The 23,343-nt window shown below is 44.8% G+C and overlaps 1 protein-coding gene across 4 annotated transcripts in view; it reads left to right on the plus strand.

Annotated features, from left to right (window-relative positions):
• The first annotated feature begins 1,486 nt into the window (after positions 1-1,486).
• NOL4 (nucleolar protein 4) overlaps positions 1,487-23,343 on the plus strand; it is a 200,918-nt gene continuing 179,061 nt past the window's right edge. For 2 of the 4 annotated variants that reach the window (XM_074819979.1, XM_074819996.1), the window contains exon 1: positions 1,487-2,580. In XM_074819979.1, the coding sequence (XP_074676080.1) occupies positions 2,314-2,580 (267 nt within the window). In that variant the 5' untranslated portion in view covers positions 1,487-2,313. Of the gene's footprint in view, positions 2,581-3,021; positions 3,477-23,343 lie in introns of those variants that run through there. The other 2 variants (XM_074819988.1, XM_074820004.1) reach the window with 2 other exon arrangements.

A 23,343-nucleotide genomic window follows, 5' to 3' on the forward strand; every position in this document is an offset into this window, starting at 1 on the left:
GGCTGCGGCGTGCGCGGGCCGGCGGCGGGGGAGGGGGGAGCGGGGACGGCGGGGGGGCACGGAGGCCGTCTGCCCCCCGCCGCGGCCCTGCGCGCGTTTCTTGCTCCAATAAGCAATAATTAGGTCCTAAGCTAATGATGTGTCAGCTGATCCGCTCGCTCCGTCTGCGCGCGGGGAGGGCGGGGGGGTGCGTGTGCGTGTGTGTGTGTGTGTGTGTGTGTGTGCTGCGCCCGGAGACATCGCCATGGAAACGCTGCCCTCGCCTCTCCCCCCCGTCCCCCCCCCGCCCCCCTTTCCCCCCGGCAACCCGCGGCCGGGGCCGCGCGGGCCTCCGCGCCCCCGCCGCGCCTGCGGAGGCGGGGGCGCCGCGCGCGCCATCCCGACATGGGACAGCGCTGCCCGTCACCGCGCCGCGCCGCCGTCGCCACAGAAACTTTTGTCCCGGCGGCCAATCAGGGCGCGGGGGGGGCGCGGAGCGGCGCTGGGCCCGGCCCGGTGCGCCGCCGCCACCGCCGCCGCCGCCGCCGCCGCCAGCCCGCCGCGGAGCGCAGCGCAGCGCAGCGCGGGGAAGGGAAGGGAAGGGCGCAGCGGAGAGGCGCGGAGCAGTGCGCGGCTCCCGGCGCGCAACCAGCCCTCGGCCCGGCCCGGGTGGGACACGGCGTGCCCCAGCCGCGGAGGTGCCGGCTGCGGGCGGGGGCGCGGAGCCGGGCGCTGGATGGCGGAGACGCGGGCGGGCGCGGCCGCGGAGAGGCAACGAGAGGAAGCGCCGCCGCGGCGCCTTCCCCCCGCGGAGGGGGTGTCCTGCTTGGCGCGGCGGGGGAGACCGGGGAGAGCGCGGAAATCTCCGGCGTGAACTGAAACTGTGGCAAAGGGAGGGGGAAAAATATCAAGATTGCTTTTTTTTTTTCCCCCCCCTTCTTCTTCTTCCCCCTTTAAAAAAAGGGGGTTTGCTCAGCATCCGCACGCAAACTTACTTGAATGCCTTGTAGCCAGTTTAGCCCAGAGACCAAAGGATACCCCGCACCCGAGGAGTCCTACATGTGTGAGCACCATCATTACACTGGCAGAGCAACCGAGAGCCGCCTCCTTTCCTTTACCAACATCCTCCTGGGACTGATCTCTCTCTCCTCTGGTCCAACATCAGAGACTATCTCGTAGATATCTGGCTTTTGGTTTTTTCCTTTTTCTCCATCTGCTGGGATTGCTAAGTAAATAAATAGAGGAAAATTCCTAAAAGGGCATCTGAAAATTCAGTGGGACTGAATATGAGGAAATGAAATGCTCACAGCCCATTTTTTTTTAAATTAAAAAATATGTACTTAAAACGCGGATCGGATGTATTAGGCTTAGAAAATAGCAGGTAAGAACTTTCTTTCTTTCCAGTACCTTCATGCCCGGAGCGGGGATATCTAACGCAAAGCCGCCCAGCCCTGGAATAAAGGGGGAGCAAAGAGACCAGTTTGCCCTTCAGTGCTTCCTCCATCCTGCGCGGCGAGGCGGCTTTGGGCAGAGGCACAGCCCGCCAGGACAGAGACAGAAAGCCTTTCGAGAAGGCAGCCGAGGGCTGCCGGGGCGGAGGAGGGTGGGCTTTTTTTTCTTCTTTCTTTTTGTTTCTTTTTTTTCCCCCCTTCACCTGCACTATCCAGGGTGAATCCGGGTGCAGCTGATGTATGGAAAAGAAGAAGGATCCGAGTCAATATTTTCGCTAAACCGAGGGATGGGATTTTAATTATTTATCCACCCGAACCCTCTCTGGGTAAGACGCTGCTGGAGCCAGTGGGATAGTCCTGCCTTGCACAATTATTAAAGAGACTGATCACGTACAGTGGGAAGGATAAGAGGAGCCTCCACCAAGCCCCGTTTTGCCTCCTCTGAAAAAAAAAAAAAATGAAGGAGAACATTGCCACACTATTGAATTGATTGCTGCCCCCCCTCACCCATCCCCCTCCCGGCCCCCCCACCCCCCCGAACCACCACCACCACAACAAAAAAAAAAAAAAAAAAAGAAAAAAAAGAAAAAAAAAAAGAACCACCACCAAAGCAACCGCTGGGATCTGCCTGCACCGGGACCTCCTTCGCTCCGGCTCGGAGGTGGATGCATTTTTCATGAGCGCTGGGTGAACAGGTGCAAAGTGCGGCGGGGCGGCCCGGCCCCGCACCCCGGCCCGCTTCGGGGCGGCGTGTGCGTGTGTCCGTCCGTCCGTCCGTGTGTGTGCGTGTGTGTGTGTGTGTGCGTGTGTGTGTGTGTGCGGGTGCCTGTGCCTGTGTGTGCGCCCCGGCGTGTGCATGTGTGCGTGTGTGTACTAGGAGATTATGGAGAGCAGCGACCGGGACATGTACCGCCAGTTTCAAGACTGGTGTCTCAGGACTTACGGGGACTCAGGAAAAACCAAGACGGTGACCCGTAAAAAATACGACCGGATCGTCCAGCTCCTGAACGGCTCTGAGTCGAGCTCCACGGATAATGCCAAATTCAAATTCTGGGTCAAATCTAAAGGCTTCCAGCTCGGCAACTCGGACGAGGTCAGTGGTGGTGCTGGAGGAGGGAAGCAAGTGCTGTACGTGCCAGTCAAAACCACGGTTAGTAGAGAATTGTCTTCCTTGTTCTATGTCGGCCGCTGCAGCCCGCTCCGGGAGCGAGAGGCACAGGGGGAGCCGCAGCCACAGTTGGCTCCTTCCTCCCTCTTCCCCCAAGTCATCATCACCATGTTGCGTTTGCCTGTCACATTATACACCGCCGAGGTCTTTGTGGGTCCTTTTATTTAAAGCGATCGTGCGCACAACACACCCTTGCCGGGTCGGTGTCGTTCTCCTCCTCGGCCCCCCTCGCCCTCCCCGGCCCCTCGTCCCCCCGGGCCGCCGCGGCGGGTTTGGGGTGGGCTATTGTCCCGCTCCGGCCATTGTGCCGGGCCCCGCCGCCCCGGGCAGCGGCCCCCCGCCGCCGGCGGGGCTGATGCCGATCGATAGCGCTCGGGGGGAGCCTGCCTGGCACAAAGCCAAGCGCGGCGCCGGTCGGTGATTTGGGGGGGGTGGGGGGTGGGGGGGGTGTTTCCCCGGGATATCAGTTTGTTTGGTGTTTTTTTTTTTTTCTTTTTTTTTTCTTTTTTTTTTTTTTTTTTTTTTAATTTTTATTGTTAGCCCGCAGCCCTGGAGCCGCCGAGCGGCACGAATGTGCCTGGCTGGCTTGCTGAAGCGCCGGCTGCGATAGTAACGGCGGCGGGGAGAGAGAGGATGCTCAACAAAGGGAAGAGAGGGCTCCGTATGCCCGAAGGAAGGGTGTATTTTGTTCCCTCTTTCTGGGGTTGCGCGATTCTCGCAGCCATAAGGCTTCCAACTCAATTCGATGCGCTTAGGGTAGCGTGGAGCTCGGAGCTGCGGAGCTCGGCGCGGGTCTGGCAGCGGGAGAGCTATTATGCTTGGTGGTGGCAGGAGCGACAGATTTTCCTATTTAAGAAGATGGGGACTGTTGGCTGCAAGTAGGTTTTGCCTATTGAACTCTTAATGTATCATTATTCTTACTTCTTATGCTCTGGGTCACACAAGCTAAGCTTCTTTTGTCTGTGCGTGGGGCGGGTGGGGAGGGGGAGCTGAGAAAGGAAACCTGGCAATTAAAAATATTCCTGCCTGGGCATTTGGCTTGGATGAGCAATATTCCCTCTCTCTCTCTTTTTTTTTTTTTTTTTTTTTTTTTTTTTTCCGGAGTGCCAGCTTATTCTGACCTAACGGGAAGGTTGCTGGGTGGCGCAGCGAAGGGGGCTTCTTGGAAAGTATTCTGGGTTGGGTTGTGACGTAGGCTGCCGGGGAAATCTGCCTCTCTCTGCCTCGCTGAAGTCATAAACCTGGGCATTCCCAGGGGCCGGCTTGTATTTGCCCCCTTGTCATCAGCGCCGTCATGGCTGCGAGGAGGCTGAGGTGGGAAATTAATTTGAAGGAGTTTACAGATACGAAGATTGAAAGTGAAAGAGAAGCTCTGGACAGTTTATTCCCTCTCTATGGTTTTTATTCACCAAAGCGTTCTAGGTTTGCCTATAGATTCAGGTTATTTGGCAGATTTCTGTTCTACCGTTAGATGACTGATTGCTAATCTCTGACCCCAGGGGGTACTGCAGATACAATTTATAATGAAAACATTGTCTAAAGCAGAAGTCTCCAATTAGGTTGGTATTTTTTAATATCTCTTCCGCTCACTGAAATAATAATTTTGGAGAGTTAGTAGGCAAGATCATTTATTCCTAAGACTATCCTTTTCACTGCAAATTCAATACTGTAAACAAATTCAGTATTTTCTAAAATTACATTGACTACGCTACTAAATAAAAAGGCTAACCTAAATTTTACATGATGGAATTTAAAAATTAAATGCCCTGCTGGGCCTCTGAAACACAAGACGCAGTGATGATCAGCTTGTCTTTTTTTGTCTCACCTTTGCTAGACCATGAATGCCTGGAGTCCCACCTTGCATCCCATCTTCTATTTTATTTTCAGATCAAATAATCACAATTTTTCTCATTTTTTTTTTCCTTCAGAGATTTCAGTCGGAGGTTGAGCGCCTTGCTGGTGTTACCTTTGTTCATTTGGGGGAATCATACCCTCAACTGTGGATGTCTCTGTATGTCCCTATATATGTATTTATATTCATATAGAAGTAACTATCTTTAGGTAGCTTAAGCAACCTAATAAAGTAAGGATGCCTGCTAATAAAATCAAGAAAGGAAAGTTAACATGACCTATCTGTAAGCAATTCCTGAGTATCTGTACAGTACTTGAACAATGACATATAAACCCTTACAGAAAAGGTCTTGCATGTAGGTAGAATTTCCTCCTGCTGGCCAACACAAATCTCTTGTCCAACATAAATGAGAAAAGGTGATACTCAGCACTCATACAACATTCAGCTCTGAGAAACAAATGCTGCCCGCTTCCTAAACCCATGGATCTGGTATTACTATCCCATCCCAAAAGGCAGAGGAGTATTTAAGTAGACCCCGTAGGGTGGCAATGACTTGTATGAGCTATTGCCAGGGCGGGGGCAGTGCCTGCCAGGTGCTAAAGGCTCAGAAACAACCCATTTGGCAGAACGGGGATGCAACCCCTGGCCTGGAGAGAGCCAGTGGCAGAGCTCCTATTGACTTCAAGAGGCCTAGGATTTCACCCAGCCAGCAACGATAAGTTACAGGGGGAAATAATGGATTTTCATCAGATAGTAACTGTTGTTAAGCCTTAAAAGTCCATTCCTTAATTTCTTTAACTCTTACTAATTATTTAAGAGTATATTTATGACCATTTAGAAACATCCTCGTTGTTTTGTTTTATTGTTTTTTCTCATTATTATCCCATACATTTGAGCCCACCTAGTCTGCACTGAGAGCCACAAAGAGTAACAGATCCCCAAATTGTGAATCTCTCCCTCATCCTCTCCCTCTTCTTGTCCATCACTCGATCTCACCATAGGTAAAAGTAATTTCAATTTAAAATTAATCACTGCTGGCAGCATGAGCGCTCCCTCTGCAGTAACAGTATGGATGAAATTACAAGTTGGACTCTACCGTCACAAGCTGGTCAAAAATAAGCAAATATTCAAATACTTCATTAGGAATTATTCTCTCCTTGAAGCTTTAAGATTTGCTGCTCAGCTTTGCTGTCAGCCAGAGAGATTTGCTCCTGATGGTGCTGTAATCCACTGCTGCTGGTAATTAGACATCATTACTGCTGCGTTAAAGGGAAAGAGAGAAGGAGAGAGGACAGGCTGGGGCTAATTAACTACTTGATTCTAATGAAAGAAAGAGAGCCTGATAGCAACTGGGAGGTTGCACCGGAACAGGCTAGATGTACAACACAGACTTAATTGAAGCAGGGGTGTCTTGTAGTCTCACAGTAGCTGGGGCTTGGTCTACTTTCATATTCTGTGGGCAGCAGCACACGAGGTATTATTCTGTTTTTCCCTTGCCTGGTTGGTAAGTAGCTCAAAATCACAGGCCTATCTTCAATATCAAGTTTAAACATGCCAGCAAGGAAAATGCATAGATGATAATGTGCTGGCTTAATCTATTTTATGGGTATGGTCTCCTCAAGAGCAACAGGAACAAATCAATTTCTGAATGTTCACATCCCTCTGTGGCCTAGGAGATGCACTTCTGGTCACCAGGCAACAACATCCCCTGCAAAACAGCCATTTTAGGTCCAGGGTGGGACAACACACAGTAAGGTATTCCGATATGCAACCCAGTAAGTATCTCACTTCTGCAACTTTTCAGATGGCTACTGTTATCACCATAGGTTTTCTTTCATCAAGCCCAAGCTGCACTATATGAAAGTAGTGAAAATATGCCTAGCCTAGACGCACTGTATAAATACGTTAGGCCAACAAATATGCCAAATGGCTGACAGTATTGACTTTTAATGGTTGGTGCTCACAATCCATAGGGAGGTGTGGAACTAATATTTCTGGTATAATATCTTTTCTAACCATATACATGATTTTTATGGCAGATTTTTTTGTGTGTATTTTCTGCACAGTTCTTTTTTTATCGATTGGCAACTTGAAAACAGATTTCTTTTCACCACTTTTCCTTCTCTTGCTTAATGTTGTCCATAGACACAATATGGCTCCTGAAATCAGTCTTGATTTAAAAATAAGTTATAACATGATGGCCCAAGCTGCATCAAGGGATTCTAAGCAGAACTTTCCTTTAAAAAAGAAGGGCTAAGATGACTGCAGAATACCTCTCAAATATAGAATTTACACGGTATTAGCAAACTAAGAGAATGTAACCTCAAAGGCCAAGTTCAGATTGCTTTTATGTCATTATTAATTTGGAATGACTCCACTGACTTTAATGAAATCACAAGGCTAATGTATGAATTTTCCTGTGTCTTATATTTTCCAACTATAAGCATAGAATGAGGTTTCATTCAGAAACCAAATTTTGTTCAGTTTAGTTAAATCTTTAGATCCTCCAGAAGGATCTGGAACCTCTTGGATTGCCACTAGCAGACCAGTGAGGCTCTCTGCAGGTGCAGGGCTGTGCTACTGAACCTGATTACAGGATTTAGGGCTTAAAATTACAGGCCAGTCAGTTCCATGGAACAGGCTGCGTCCCAGCCCACCTCTTGTTTCTGTTGGTGATGAAGAACAGTACATGGACGTATGAGTTTATGGTTTGTTTGATTTTATATAAATGATGTTGTTTATGAACAACAGAAGCAGCAGATCACAGTATAAATAGCTTATATGTCAAAATATGGTGCTTTAAATTATCTTATGTTCTAAATTGTTCATTATTTTAGGGCATTTTATAGCAATCTGAAAATATGCCTCTTTGCTTCATTGTGTTTCTCCCCATTTTTGTTGCCATCAATATAAAAAAAAATGAGTAAAAGTGTTGTCAAATATATATTGGTAGCTCTGTGGCCTACTGAACTGCCAACACATAATGGCAGTAAGTACCACAGAAAGGTGATGCTGAGGGTGAGCTATAATTTATCCCAAGGCACAATTCTGCGGTAGTTTACAGTCCCGTTAAATGCACCTTCCAGGCTCAGAAGTGGTATTTGAGCCCTGCCGTATCCATCCTGTTTTAACTGCCCACCACATTTTCCTTAACCCCTGTTCAGGTCTGCAGAGCTTCGTCTCCTCCCGCTACCCGCAGCCTCTGCCCTGCTGTTTGCAGACCTCCCGATGGACTCGGTGAGGAGGAATGCTGGTGAATCAGACAGACAGTGCTGGAAAATGGTCATGGCAGATGGAACAAAACCGGTTTAGTTGGCAACTCTTAATGCAGGCATTCAGTGATGTGTTCATGAATAGGGAGAATAACTCTGTCCTGAAATTTAAAAATGTTAAAGTGGCCATATGTAAGACGCCATCTCCACATGCGTGTGTGAGAGAGAGGCAAAGGGAGATGAGGATCTGAGATTTCTTGGTAACAATGTTGAACTAGATTTTTCCAAAGAACTGTGAGCCAAAAAGAGCAAATTTTTAAAGAGGAGGAATTTTAAAGTGCTTCTTCTGTAAAACTAGAAACCGTTAACGTTACTTTAGAAACATTAAATAGGGTGTAGCAATACCATAACAAAACCTACTACTGATACATGCATCCCATGCATATGAGACAGGATGACAGATTCAGTGCTATCCCCTGGTAAAGGCCAGGCTTGTAGCTCAAAAATGAAAACTCTTCAGTTTAATTTTCATGCTGCTGTGAACCTTTGCCGAGAAGGCTGAGGCGACAGTGAGCTTGGTTCTTTGCCGTCTTACCCTCAGCCTCTTGTTGGTGAAGCTGCACTGGCTTCAGCTGTGATGCAGCATGGTAGGGACTCCAGCTCTGACACTTCAGCCCTGATTTTCTTTAGATGTACCAGGTTTTGTTTCTGTGGCTACATAGCTGTGATCACTGGGAAATGAGCAGGCCTTTGCTAGCAAGTTAGTGATAAAATGGGCTGATAGGCATCAGTACAGCCCAATGGGAGTTTTTCTGATCTTTTTAGGGAGAAAGTTTCTTTCCCTAACTTTTGGGGTGATCACCACTGCTCTTGTTCAACACTCTAGACAGAAAGGAGACACAGTCTGGAGGGACTACACAAATATATACACAGAAAGACTCCACGTAGAGAGGGTTTATCATGCACACAGGCCCCTGGGTGAAGAGAGCTAGTGCTAGTGCTGGGACGAATGTGGGAGTTAATGATTCAAATTTCATTTTACGCTACAGAAATAAATTAAAATGTACTGACATTGAACCATCAGTTTTGGTCTGCTGTTGAAAGGAGGCAGCCAGCAGCTGCTGAGTTTGGTCTGAGGGAAGCTATTTGGGTCCTGATCTTTCCCCGTATGCAGGATACACCTGTTGAGAGTTTGCTGGTAAAAGAGGAACAAAACAAGCAGGGCAAATGTTGAAGAGAGATATAAATGAGATAGATGTGGAGAAAGATCATGAGACAGCATGGCAGGAGGATCATACCAGATTCTGCAGCCTCCCATGCACCACAGAGCATCACAGGAATCTTTTGTTCTTCATTGAGTAGGTCGATCCTGGTCAACACAGTCTCCATAATGAGTAGAGCTTGCCAGGATGTAAAAGATGTTTTTATCTTGTATATGTCATTTTAAACCTGCAAGAAGCCTATCTGACTTTAGAAAACTCCGAAGGTATTAGCTGGTGCAAGAGAGTTGTTTGCATTGTCCTGCAGCAGCACTGAAAGTGATCCTGTAGCTTTCTTAAATTACCTTTTTGTTCTATTTAAATAGATGAGCCTCTAAACCTTATACTTCCACTAGCAAGGTATTTTTTAATGGTTTATAAAAATAACATATCCAGGTAGGCACTGCCAATATCCAGGGAAGACTTGCTACAAGTTATGGCGTTGAGCATTCTTCCAGATGCAAATGGATTTTTTTAGCGATCAGCTTTATCACAGACAGTTGTACAGGCTTCTAACTGCTTATTCAATAAGTCTGCAAGCTGCAAAACCTGACAGTTACTATGTGCATCTGCAGGGATTACAGCTAGTTGTTGAAATTGAATCGTAGGGTTTGAAGCATTTAGTTGTATATGTGGATACTCTTCAACTTAAGGGTCTATCTGTAGTGAACATTTTACTTAATAAATGTGATCTATGTTAGAGTTAACCTCAAGTAAAGACTTTTTTCAGAAATAAATATTCTGTATAGACTTGGAAGGACAATTTTTATTAAATGACCTACTTGAGCCTAGGATGAAACTCATTCAACCTTTTTCACTTGACAGCCTGTAATTAAGCTCCCCTGGGAAATGAGAGGTTTTATATATTATATTGCCAGTAAGGTCTGTGTGTCTGAAAGTTTTGTAAATGTTGTTACCCCAAAGTTTTTAATACAGCAAGAGATCAATGCTATAACATTTTGACGGTACTTAAGAAAATTTAGGAGGTGAGATCACTTGCACTTAAATGACTTATGACTCTAACTTACCATACAATTTTTAAATGAGTACGTCTTGTGATTGCTCTCTTTGTTGCCTCTGGACTTATACATACCGCTACTGATACTGCCAGGTGAATTTTGGAGAAAACTTCTGTCCAAGGCAGATCCAGAGCTGAAGTAGCTGCCACAAAATCATGACCTATCTATCTGTAGGATAAAGCAGCATTGTGTTGGCATGTGGGAAGTCAAACCTGGAAATGCGCTAATGTTCACTACCCTGAGCTGATCGAAGATGAGTAGCAAGCAAGTAATTATATAAGTATTTAGATACAATAACAGAAGAACAACTAAGATACGGCCAGAGGTTTCAGCAGCCAGGAAAGACAAGGAGTATGAACAGGTTGCACACAACTTTATTTTTCAGTATCCTCTCTGTTGTGGGTGATGAGGAAATACCTACCCAGGCTTTACATTTTTCAGGTGATGAAACTGAAGAATGGTCAGAAATAGAGAAATAAAAAAAGAGGTGATAGCAAATCAAGATATTAAATTGCAGTGTATCACCGGGACTAATACAAATCCAGAACACTAAAGAACTTAAGAGTGAAATAACTAAAATATTATTAAAATGTATCATTTGCCACTATATATGGCAATGATGCTGGAGGATAGCCAAAAATTTACTAGAAAAAGAAAAAACAAGGTGGTAAAGATAGTTCATAGAAATGACAGACCAGTGAACCATATTTCAACACGAGAAAAAAAAAATCAGTAAGAAAATAATTAAAAATAGAGTTGTTAAGTGTCAATATGAACTGTACCTGGTTGGTGCAACTAGTTTGGATTTTGCAAGGGTTAATTATGTTCCTCTAACCCGTCGTGTTCAGAAGTCTTTTAAAAAACAGTTTTCAGGTGAAACTTTGGTTCTGGCTTTCTTCTGAAATGAAACAAATCTGATACTGGCTTTATTAAAGCAGGGTTGAAACTTTGGCTATGATGACAAATTAAAGCTGGTGAAGAGTTGAGAAACCATAGGAAGTGTTTGATAGTAACAGAAATGCGGTCCAATGTGCATATATACACACACATAAGTATATATGTATACATAATATACACATAAAACTCAGACAAATTAAGGGGTTTCAACACTGGATGGAAATGCAAATTAATATGTTAAGGAAGTCAAAGAAGAATTGGGGGGGAAAATAGAAATATCATAACAAAGGAGAAAAGGAGAAATCATGGCAGGCAGAATTCCCAACAGACCACTGCCAGATAATTTACATTTTATGCCATTGTGACATTAGCTTTTTGAAAGGAAAGGAAGAACTCAAGCTTTTCAATCATATTTAAAATGTATAGAATTAGTATAACATCTCAAGGGAAATATTGAGGAATAATTTCAAGCAAATCAATAAGCGTATCTTCAATAACCATAGCAGGTATAACAAAAATCAGCATTAGGAAAAGTATAGAGAATAATATTGAAAACTTACTCTTCTCGTTAATTAAATGCTATGTCCTTGCCTTTAATAACATGCTTTAGTGTATTTACCTCATCTCTAAAAGGTCATGACAGATGAAGGGTCCAGGTAAGGTAACTGAGCTAATTAAAGGGGTACTTATAATAGATTTTAATGGTTATATCACCCAGAAAGATGAACGTTAAGAGAAAATGTACAGTAGAAAACAGATATGTAAAGAGGTAGAAAGAAGCTGAGAGAAATGGTGTGGTGTAAATACTGGTGAACAGCAGAGACAGAAAATTCAGCAGCCACCCTTTTTAATCCTATTCCATCTTCTAAGACTCTTTTAACAACCATCTCAAAAGGTAAATTCAAAGCTAGGCCATTGTTTTATAACCTGTAGTGTTAGGAATGGAAAGTCTGCATTGCAGCCCCTAGAGAAACTCTTGATTGATTCAGCCAAAATTTCTTCCAAGGGTTTTACAAGAGAATGATAGCTCTGTGGCTCTCGTAAGGATGTAGTATGCTCTTTATGTCAGTTAAGCTTTGCTGGCTGGAGCAGAAGTGAGGACAGGGTCACATTCCTGCCCTTTCTTCTCTGTTCCCTGGGGAGCACAGGCATTGGTGATGGCACTTACCTGCTGCCTTGCCATTACCTGGTGTCTTGCAGCATCTCCCCAGGTGTTTTCCCATAGAGCGTCTATCAGGGTTAGTCACGTTCCAGCCCATACAGTCGACACAAGGAGAGACTTGTGGAGTGTGGTGAAATCCCAGCATCTTCCCATCCCCTTCCCCTTTGTACTGAATTTTAAAATTGCTGGTGGTCTCAGCCGTCATGCTCTTGTTTCATGAACAGATCATTAAGTTTTAGGTATGTGTTCTTAGGTTGGCTGAAGCTAGCGGCAGAAAATAATTCGGTCATTATTGCACAGGGCACCTATACACACTGTATTTTGTTTAGGGATTTACTTGTTTATTTACCAGTTCCTGAGCTCTGAAACATCTTTTGCAGACTCTCTTGGAGACTGGGACTAGATGGTTCATTGGTCAGTTTGGCTGTAGCAGTTTCTATGGCTCGTTGCTGTAGTGGTATTACTAGTCTGGAGGAAGGAAGGAGACCATCAGGTTTCGGAGCTCCAGGACTATCCTGTGTGGACCAGTGCATGAGATTATTGTGATTTGCATGGAATGTTTGCAATGCACCATCTTCCAATTTACTCCACTTGTGATGAGAAGTAATGTGCTGTTTTCACCTCCGTATTTTTGTCTACTTGTGCTAGCTTTTTTGTGTGTATTTGTTGCAACTGTTACCAAAGTCTTACTACAGTGGAAGAAAAGAAAAAAAGAGCAGAATTATTAGAAAATAAATTGCAAATATGAGAGGAAATAAGCTCATTCAAATGATGACAATTTCTGGAATTGTTTTGCTTTTGACCAGTCTGACCAGCAAGTGTGGCATATATATAATTATATGACTTGTCCCATTGCATTTCTCAAGAAATTGCAGTGGAAAAGAAAACCGCATGTAACTCATTCTTTTCTCCCTTAATCTAGACATAGTCGTAATTTTTTTTATGACATCTTTTGATAACCTTTATCTTCTTATATTCTGAGAGTTCAGCAAAGCCCCACGGCCATGGTTGCCATAATACTGAAGTATTTCATTGGTCATGAGCAAACAGCTCAGCCTTCTTTTAATGAGTGCTATATTCCAATTCCAGGCATCTGTAGTTCAGACAGACCACACGTATTTGCCTGTTTTTGTCTCAATCTGGGTTTATCCAACAAGGAGATGGGATAGTATGTTCTGTATGGATGCAGCAGCAAAACCCAGAACTTCTCAAAAAGACGTATATTGTAAACTGTTTGCACTTTGACCCTGCTTTTTTAGAAAACCTAAACAAATCCTCTGCTGTGTTTTGCCAGTGCACAAAGTTATCATTGGTTATCATTGTTTTGGTGTAACTGAGAGCTGAATCAGGCATACGGTGAGCTTTCAAGGAGTTAAATCTGCACCAAAGCAAACAATAAAGCAATACAAATAAAGCTAGGTCTACAGCTGAATAAAGCTGGTTAAAATAAGACTACTTTCTTCCTTTTTAATTGCCCTTCTGTATAGCAAATTTTAGTATTGTTCTCTTCAAATCAGCCCCGTTTTTGAGACTGAGGAAACTGTGTAACTGAAAAGATTGTTTTACCTGTATTCCTAATTGAACCTTACACTTTCATCTTGAACCAAAAGGATTGCTTTCAAAAAGTGCATAGGAAAAAGCATTACTAAATAGGAGAAAGGAGGTCAAATTTTATTAATAATAGTAAGTAGAACATTTTAATTAATAGAATTCTAATGAAGTATGTCTTTTCTGCTACTTATCGTTGAACTTTAATGAATTTATAGGTAATTACCAGATTTTTTTTTAGAAAGTTAATTCTTAGTAAATGTAAAGTCAGGAAAATTTTCACATATACAGACTTCAAAAATTTTAAGAAATTTGCATTACCATGCTTGCTGTAATTTGAAAGCAGGCAGATAAACAAAGTACAATATAGATGGTTATGTGGAAATATTTTGAAGTTAATTAGTACTATGCCTAATAGATCCAAAGAGTGAACTAACAGATGTACAAAAGAGCTGAAAAACTGTAGCTGTAGGAAGTTGGAAGGAGTCAAGCTTGTGAAATCTGTGAGGCTTTGAAGGACCCATCCTGTCATCCTAAATTGCACTGGATGAAATCCCCTCCTGGGATAGGACCAGCAGAAGGTCTGTGGATCATTTTTTTGGTAGAAAGATTATGCCCCCTGTTTTGAAGACATAATGCAGTCCTCGGGCGATGCTTAGACTTTGCAATGGCCAGTGCCCGACGGAGGAGTCCACCCACAAAGCATCTGCCATGTGCACTTAACACCCCGATCAGTTGGTATCGGTTGACTGCGTGACAATGACTGAATTCTCAGTAGGATACATTCAGATAAAGTTTTTCTGTTTGTAAAGAATATTTTACCTGTACTGCTATCCAGTTTTGCCACAGTATATTCCAATGAGCTAGACCAGTGCTTAGTAAGTGTATAGACATATTTATAAAAGGTACAAAAATATATATAAAGGTTTAATTACAGCAAGGCCAAATTCAGCTGTGAAATAACACTAGGGGCACCCTGCTCCCACCTCTTCGGTTGTAATTTTCTGCAATGCCAGAGTCGCCCTCATGGCAATGCACTGTACAGACAGCTCTCTATTGTAGAAATCCCCATATTCTGATTGTTTAGGGAGGGAAAAAACAAGCTGGAGAACGTGCTTGATCTTAGTCCTTTAAACTCTCCATATATTTAAGTCAATTAAAAGTGCATCTCTCATCCTGTCCCCTTCCCAACTAAACATACGCAACACATACACTCACCTTCAATTACACTGTTGAGGTTGGTTGGTTGATTGTTTTTAAGTATTCTCCCTTTTCTGTGGATATAGCATTAGAACAGATGCTATGGGGAGAATTCAGATCTGTTTCCCTTTTCCCTGTCTCTTTTAACTATATTTACATTAGAACAATCCTGTTTCTGATAAGAGTGGAAGTGAGATGAGAGAACAAATGGAGTAAAGTGTTAAAGTCAATCAAGTATAAACAAACTTTGGCTTAATAGTTCCCTATGAGCTCATCCTAAGGCAAGAAAGTCAGCTTTGGGAGAGGTGGAGGCTGGGAAAAGTAAAATAAGCCCAGAAAACACATATCACACATTTCACAATAACAATAAAGTTAATGAAGTAAACCAGCTAAAAGAAAGCCAATGCTTCCTGTTAATTCGGTAATAAAACTACTATTGATCTTCAAAACCAGTATTTAAGCAACTAAGCATACCTGTTGGCCACCTATAAGCACAGAACAACCTTAAGATATTAACTACCTAACAATTAAAACTGCCCGGAAAATGTGAGGAAGATGAAACAATTTTTGGGGAGGCATTGTTCATGGAAATCTGATTTCAGCAAAATTTTGAATGAATTGTGTCTATTCCCAGGTATTTATTTCAAATTGGAGTTTATTAGTCAACATTTAATTTAATGAGTATCACAGCACGACATAGCAGAAAGTAGCTAAGTAGAATGTTGCTAGACACGAAAAAACTTGTCGTTATACAAATATGCAAATAATTAATATAGGTGCTAGATACGCCTCACAATTTGAATTTGAATGTGTTCGCCATTGTGTCATAGCTCCAATATCTATTTGGTGCCTGCAGCGCTATGCGTTTTCCCCGATCCTTGTCATTTGTCTTTGCCGCTGCAGATTATTATTTACTAATAGGCAGAGAACAGTTTTTTTCCTTGTGTTGCCTTTATTTCCAGACCTTTAGGCCTGCTGTTTCTCATTTTGAATTCCAATCCAACGGCAGGTGCCAAGATTCAAATGTATATTATCTATGGGCAGTAGGATCAGCCTGTTTGTGTAACATCAGTTGAACTGAACCACTCACTGTGCAGGCTGCATTTTAATATTTTTAATCTTTCTTTGGAAGGCACGCTATTTTGGTGAGCAACCAAATGCAGTCTAAGCTGCACACGAGAGGAGATCTACAAATGGGTTTCTAAATCTAGGCTTCTGTAAAATTAAAAAATGAAACAAAACAACTTAAAAACATGTAACTGGAGAATCTATTAGGTCCAATCCACCCACAACCATCTGGAGCAGTAAGTTATCTATCTTATTTGTCTAAACAAAACTTTGGACAGGACATGAGCAGAAATGAGGTGAATAAGTTGAGCTGAAATAATTTGTACATTAATCTTTTAAAGTGTCCAAGGCCAAGAAGGCCGATTTTAAGAACTGCTGAATGACATTACCATAATAATGTGAAATAGACCATTTTAAAGGCAAAAACCTGTTCCCACTGCAGTCAATAGCAAAATCCCACTGACTACAATAGTAGTGGGATTGGTCTGCTAAGTAGCAAACCGTGCTTTAAAAAAATCAATACTTCAATTTTACAAGGTAATATGGATAGCAGTATAGTTGCCTATTATCAGACCCCATAGTCTGTGGATTTTATCTCTCTAATAATACTGAGGTTCAGCACCTATCTTATGAATCATTGAGAGGAAAGACATAAGCCATTTCAAAGCATTTCCCCTGCCCCTAGCCGAGAAAGCTCTCCAGAGGCGGGATGCGCTGCACCGAGCGTGCCTCCATCAGCGCCACGCAGCAAGGATTACTCTGAAATGAATGACTGCCTGGCTCAGAAAAAAAAAAAATAGCATTAATCGCTGTGGAGCTCGCAGTAGCGTTTGATGCCCAGAACTTCAATTCCAACTCTTAATACGCGTCAACAATAAACTGAAATGCCCCGAAATGGGTCAGGTTTTCATCTCAGAACACACCACAAAAAATACTGATGACGTTTATTTTTATTTTGCATTTTCCTCTTACGTTTCAAGCGTTGCAGTGTGATTCAAAACAGAGCTATATCCCGTACATTCATCTTTACACAAAGGATATACATAGATTTTAACAGAAATAGAGACGGGCTTCGAGGAAGGGACTGAATTTTCCCTTAGCGGCAACACAAGGGCAGCCAGACCGCTGTGTTTTTATTCCCTGGAGCTCAAACCATCCCTTGCAAGACAGAGGGTTTTCTGGGTCCCTCTGCTCCGGGGCACGCCGTACCCCAAAATGTGTGTGGTGATGGGAGCTGCGGCGGCGAGAGGGGCTGGTGGGGTGTGTGTGTGTGTCCGGGTGTGTGCCCGCGGCCCCAGGCTGCGGTGCGGGGAGGCGGCGGCGGGCTGGGTGCCGGCGGGAGGCGCGGTGACCGTGACTCCATCGGACATAATGAGCGCAGCGGTTCGGCAGCCGGCAGACATTTCCTTCACCCCTCCCCCTGCAGCCATATGGTGCCGTAAACAACCGCCGCGCCGCGCGGGGTTGGGGTTTTGTTGTTGTTGTAGCTCCCCCGCCGCCCCCCGCCGCCTTCTCCCCGCGCTGCGCAGGCCGCGGGTGTCTCCCGGGGGTGCCGGCCGGTGCTCCGGGGCGCCTCTCCCGGGCGCACCTTGCCGGGGAGGGCGGCGGGGAGCGGGGGGGGGAGGGGGGAGGCGGGCGCGGAGCGGCGCCGGCTGTGGAGGAGCCCATCTGCCGCGGCCGCCCCCCGGGGGCCCGGGGTCCGCGGCCGCCCCCCGGGACCGCCCAGCCAGCTGGGTGCGGGGGCTGCCCTGAGGGGTGAGGAGGGGGCCGGGGACCGCGCCGCCGCTGTCCTCCCCCTTCCCATCCCGGTGCCGGCTCCGCTGCGGCTCCATATTAATTGATTCAGGGCCCGGGCTGGCATTGAGGGCACGGGGGAGGGGGGAGCGCGGAGAGGGTGCGGCCGTGCCGCCATCGCCTCCCCCCGCCTGTTCCTATGGTAACAGTGGAATACCTCCGGGACACACACACATACTCTCTCACACTCACACACACACACGCACACCCGGTCCTCACTCCCACTCGCGGAGCGGGGGGGCTCGGCCGGGCAAGGCCACCGGCCCTCGGCACCGCCTCCCCCTCCCGCCGCGCCGCGCGGTTCCCATGGCGACGGGCTGCAGCAGCACCTGTGCGGCCGAGGCGGCGCAGAGCGGCTCTCGCCCGGCCATCGCCCGCTCGCCCGCCGCCCCCCCGCTCCTCGCCCCGCCCCGCCCCGGCCCGGCCTGGCTCCCGGCAGGGCCCGCTGCGAGGCCGGGCCAGCCCTGCAGAGGAAGGGCTGCGGTTGGTAGGGGCGGAGGGGCGTCCGACCCGGCCGCAGCCGCCATCCCGCGGGCCGCCGGGCCTCGGCCTGTGGCCCCGCGGTGTCTCCCTCCGGTGGGCCCACGCTAGCCGGTGCCGCACGGTTTAACGTGAGGTAAAATAGTAACTCCTGTGTGTTTTCAGTGCAGCACATGCCCCATGCATGCCCAGCATGGTGGTTACTGCTGGCACTGGTAGCACCCAGAATAATGCTAGCGCTGGAGATGGGTGGGTGACACCCTCCTGCGGCCGGAGCAGCCGTGGGTGGATTCCCACACCAGCTTTGCCCAGTTCCCGTCAGAGGATGGGTGCTGGCGTGTGTACGCGGCGATGTGGCTGGTACCTATTTCATCGGGGCGGTCCTGGATGTCCGCAGCGCGCTTGCACTGTGGCTGTATAGCTGGCGGACATCACAGGCCTCCGGGAAACAGCAGTTCGACTTAAGGAAGCCGTTGTCTTTGGAAACAAGCCCCGAGTCTCTTAAGTAAATTCACCGTACCATGACGTGATGCCACATGAGACCCTGCTGGCAGATGTAGGGCTGCCCAGCGGCTCGGCAGCTACAAATAGTTGCAGTAAATAGTCACATGTCGTGGTTGGCGTGACTTGAGGTGCAGGGAATGGAAATAAAACCTTGCACCTCTGTCACTGCTGGTGTTCACCCTCGCTTTCTGCTTTTGCCTGAACCCAGTGCTTGAGATGTCTCTTGCTTATCAGCCTGGGTGCTCTCTTACCGTGTGTATGTAGCAATACGGTATGTAGCACAGTGAATAGTTATAGCTATCACTGAAAAGTAGTGTTGCTCAACTTTTGGCCCTCAAAGGTACTAAACCGGCTTAATACAGTCAATAAAAACGTTTGCATATAATTACGTTATGAAAATGCGGTCTTGGGTCCCTGACGTGCAAATATTAATCTGATATATTTTGAAGCCAGGTCTGTCTCTCTGAAGAAGTCTTGTGAGTCTGTTCCTCCATGTAGCTGACTGGGGCAGCCCAGGATGCTGGGAAGGGGGTGGATGTCATTAGCCCCAGTTACTAGAAGAGGTTTCTCTTAGATGTAATATGAGAAAACTATTTTTTATTAGCTTCACTAAACGCCGGGTTGCGTGTCATCGAATACAGCTGGAGGACTCCCATTGTCTTTAATAGAATGCAGCTGAGACCTAAAAAGATAGTAAAATACCTGACCAATAATATCACCCATGAAAATAAAAATTTAATTCCTGTGTGAAAAACTAACCACAAAACCACATCTGTATCCTAAAGATGTTAATGTAAAAAAGAGAAGGAAGCTTTCTCTTTCTTTATAGATATTAAAATAGCTTAAAAATGGAGTGTTATCAACTGTTACAATTTCATTGTGAGTCCCATGGTGTTTTGTCATTTTTTTCTTAAAAAATCCCATCTCCAGTCAAATGCTTGTGAAAATTCTACTTTTGTGTTAAAAAAATAAGACAAAAATCATTTAGTAATCCCCATAGCTCTATAGAAGAGATTGTCAGTTTTAACAACAACTCCCTGTCAATTCTCAAAATCTCTCAAGGACCACGGGTATTTCATTATCAGCCTTTTGACTGATGAGTGTATAAAATGCTAGTGCTTAGTGGGGTTCTAGAGACTGATACTGTTGATTTATAAACCACGAATGGTCTTGCAGGCTGCTGTTTGAGAACTTTGATGTTAAGATCTGCAGATGTCCCAGGTGGACCCTGTAGACTTAGGAACCAGGAAAAAAAAGTGTTTTTCTTCTTAAATCATAAGATTCTTCAGACCAGTTTAAGGATTTTCCATACCGTATATCATTAATTCAAATATCAGTTCAATAATTATTCTTAAAACAAAGGCTATAAATATGAAATATGAGAAGACGAAGGATATAATTTCAGGAGAATCCTTGCAACATAATGCTGAGTAAGCTCTTTGAAAAAAACATCAGAACATTCTCAAAATAACAAAATCAGACTAAAATTTAATTGCAGAGATAGGAACACTGAATACTTCTTAAATTATATAAAGCTTAGCTTTATAATAGGGGAGTCTAGAAGCTTTGGTTTCTGAAGTTTACAAATCACATTGTAAAAGTTTAATATGAAAAAAATTGCATGAATATGCTGCACCATAAAGCAAGCTCTGGAGAAAGAGAGCATTCTAGTAAATGGCTTGCTGAAGACCATATTTCCCAGGTGCCATCTCACCACAAGCAGGAGGCATTCCTTCTGCTGCAACACAGGAGCCCAGGAGGATCAAATGTGAAAGTGACATCAATGCCATTATTTCTTGGCCCCATAATTCTAATAGGTTGACTTCTGTGGGACCAAAATTGCAAAATACAATGCTACAATACCTACAGCATCAATAACTCACAGGAATTAATTCAGAGAATTTATATAGCTTGAGTTATACGTAGTTCCTTCTAAATCATTATGATCATCACCACCATAAAAGAAGTGTGACCAGCAGGTCGAGGGAGGTGATTGTGCCCCTCTACTCTGCTCTGGTGAGACCCCACCTGGAGTACTGTGTTCAACTCTGGAGTCCTCAGCACAGGAGAGACACGGGCCTGCTCGAGCGTGTCCAGAGAAGGCCACGAAGATGATCAGGGGGCTGGAGCACCTCTCCTGTGCGGACAGGGTGGGAGAGTTGGGGTTGTTCAGCCTGGAGCAGAGAAGGCGCTGGGGAGACCTTATAGTGGCCTTCCAGTACTTAAAGGGGGCTTATAAGAAAGATGGAGAGAGACTTTTTACCAAGGCCTGTAGTGACAGGACAAGGGGCAGTTATTTTAAACTGAAAGGCTTTAGATTGGACTCAAGGAAGAAATCTTTTATGATGAGAGTGGTGAGACACTGGAACAGGTTGCCCAGAGAAGCTGTGGATGCCCCATCATTGGAAGTGTTCAAGGCCAAGTTGAATGGGACTTTGAGCAACGTGATCTAGTGAAGAATGCCTCTGCCCGTGGCAGGGGGGTTGGAACTAGATGACCTTTAAAGGCCCCTTCCAACCCAAACCACCCTATGATTCTATGAGTCTGTCTCTGCAACTCATCATACCCAGTATAACTGAGGTCTGGGAAGGATGAATGCAAACAATAGAACGCTAGACTGGATGTTGTCATCTTAACAGATTTTTTTATTTCAGTGAATGTGCAGAGCTGAAACATACACTGAACAGAGAAGGAATGTCTGTAAGCTACAAGTGGAAACAAGGAGACCAAAAAAAGACCAAAAAAGAGGAGCATCTGAGCAGAAAATTTAATAGGAAAAAATGAAACAGAGCAACCTTTTTGCTTCAACATCCAAAATCTGAGGGAGTTTCAGAAAGATTTTTTTTTTGGTATAATCAGAAATCATAAAATATGTTTGTCAGAAAGCCTGAGGAAAAGGTGTTCCCGACCCCTGGAGGAGAGTGCAATGATGGCATTGTGTTCTGAAGTACCTTCAGATGGCAGGTTACTGTTAAAAATGACAGAGCAAGACGGCAAATGGGCTGTAGTGGTGAATAGATATATGGGATGAAACCCCAGATACAGAATGAAACCCCATCCTAAATGCATTGTAGCACCTGACGACAGCTATCTCAAGGGTCTGTTCATTTTTCTTAGGCAACATTTAGCCAGCCTGCCATGCCAGTAAAATATTATCGAATCAAATTGAATTTAATTTCATACACACCCATACGTAAAAAACAAACACACATATTTACCAGGCATGCAGCTGTGCCTGATGTCTCCCCAGAAAGTAAATTCCAGGATACATGCAGAATACCCCCAATGAAAAGTTATGCTAGAAATGATTTGATTTGATGGGAAATTACTGTGTCATTTCCTTTTAAAGACTGTAGCACTCAAAATATAGTCCTGTAATAGGCTATTTGCACAGAACAGATCAGGGCTTGTCTGCATGGTCTTTTTAACATCTTCCTGGTGATCCATGCTGATTTGGCAGTTGTAGATGTGGGATTTTGCATTTAGAATTTTCCAAGTGAGGGAGGACTGGCTTTATATGTGGTTTGGGTAGCAGGTGTGATTCATCAATAAAGTAATAGCATATTTCTCTTAGAGCAGACGAGGCTTAAATGATGCAGATAAAGTACATATTCAGTCCACATAGCTGACTCCATCTGTTGGTGCAAGTGCTGCAAAGCCTTTTAGGTTATTTGGAGATAGTGGTTGCTATAAAGTGCAAGCAAATGAGTGGGTGCAATGTATTTACAAAGAGGGAGATGTGATACAAGAATTCCTACTACACTGGCATCCTTGATTTTACTAAATGTTTCACGATACCCATGATCTCCTTCTGCAATGTGTCTTGGGAATTGTAGTCCAGGAAGAATTGAGCTTGGTGTAAGGAAAAGGTGAAGGTTTGACAAAAGCAAATTGCAGCTTCCTGTAGGCACAGCACCATCTCAGAAGATGCCGTTTAATGTTGAATGGATGCAGAAGGAAACAAAATACTGCATTTGCCAATTCAGGCCTTGTTAATGTTTTGTTCAGCAGAATAAAAATGTCATTCATGTTGTCAGCAAGATTAAAATAGATGTTGGCTCTCTGTGTAACATAGATTTGAAGCTTTATACCTTTAGCCATCTCTAACATGTATGTGAAACTGTGATCTCTGTATCTGTATCAGCTTTGCTGAGGAACTAAAACTGATGATGGTGCGTCGTTAGTCCTTTGCAGGCAGAGCATCATTTTAGAGAGAATAGGACAATTTGGGAGGTTGAGCCATAGTTTATTAAAATCAATGTGAGTCTTCAGTGGGATTTTTAATTATGCTATTATTTGTGAAGAAAGAGTGTGCTGGACTCCTTGAAAATGAAGCTGGTTTTGGCAGGAGCAGAGCAGGAATTGGGAGCTGCGCTGGAAACAAGGCAGTGATATGTCAAAGCCTTAAGGAGGTGATCACCTATTTCTCTCTGCCACTGAGAGGCCCTTGCTAACTCTTTCTCAGCAGATATGATCTAATATGGCAGAGAAACTCTATTCCCCAAATGAGTCCTAGACGGTGTTAGTATCATGTCTGTCTTCCAAGTGAACATAACTAAGGAACAGCAGCGCAGCAGTCTGTAAACCTTTTGCAGCAGGCAGTTGGCATGGCCTCAGCCAAAGATTCTGTATTTACCTTTACTAGTCTGTAAAATAGTCTCTCAGAGGCAGTGATGAAAGCTACCTCAGAAGTGTCATTTAAGAAAAGTACATCATGAGCAACAGAAGACAGTCCCTTTTCTGCCAGGGG

The sequence above is a fragment of the Strix aluco genome, chromosome 1 (genome assembly GCF_031877795.1).
Source record: "Strix aluco isolate bStrAlu1 chromosome 1, bStrAlu1.hap1, whole genome shotgun sequence".
NCBI lineage: Eukaryota > Metazoa > Chordata > Aves > Strigiformes > Strigidae > Strix > Strix aluco.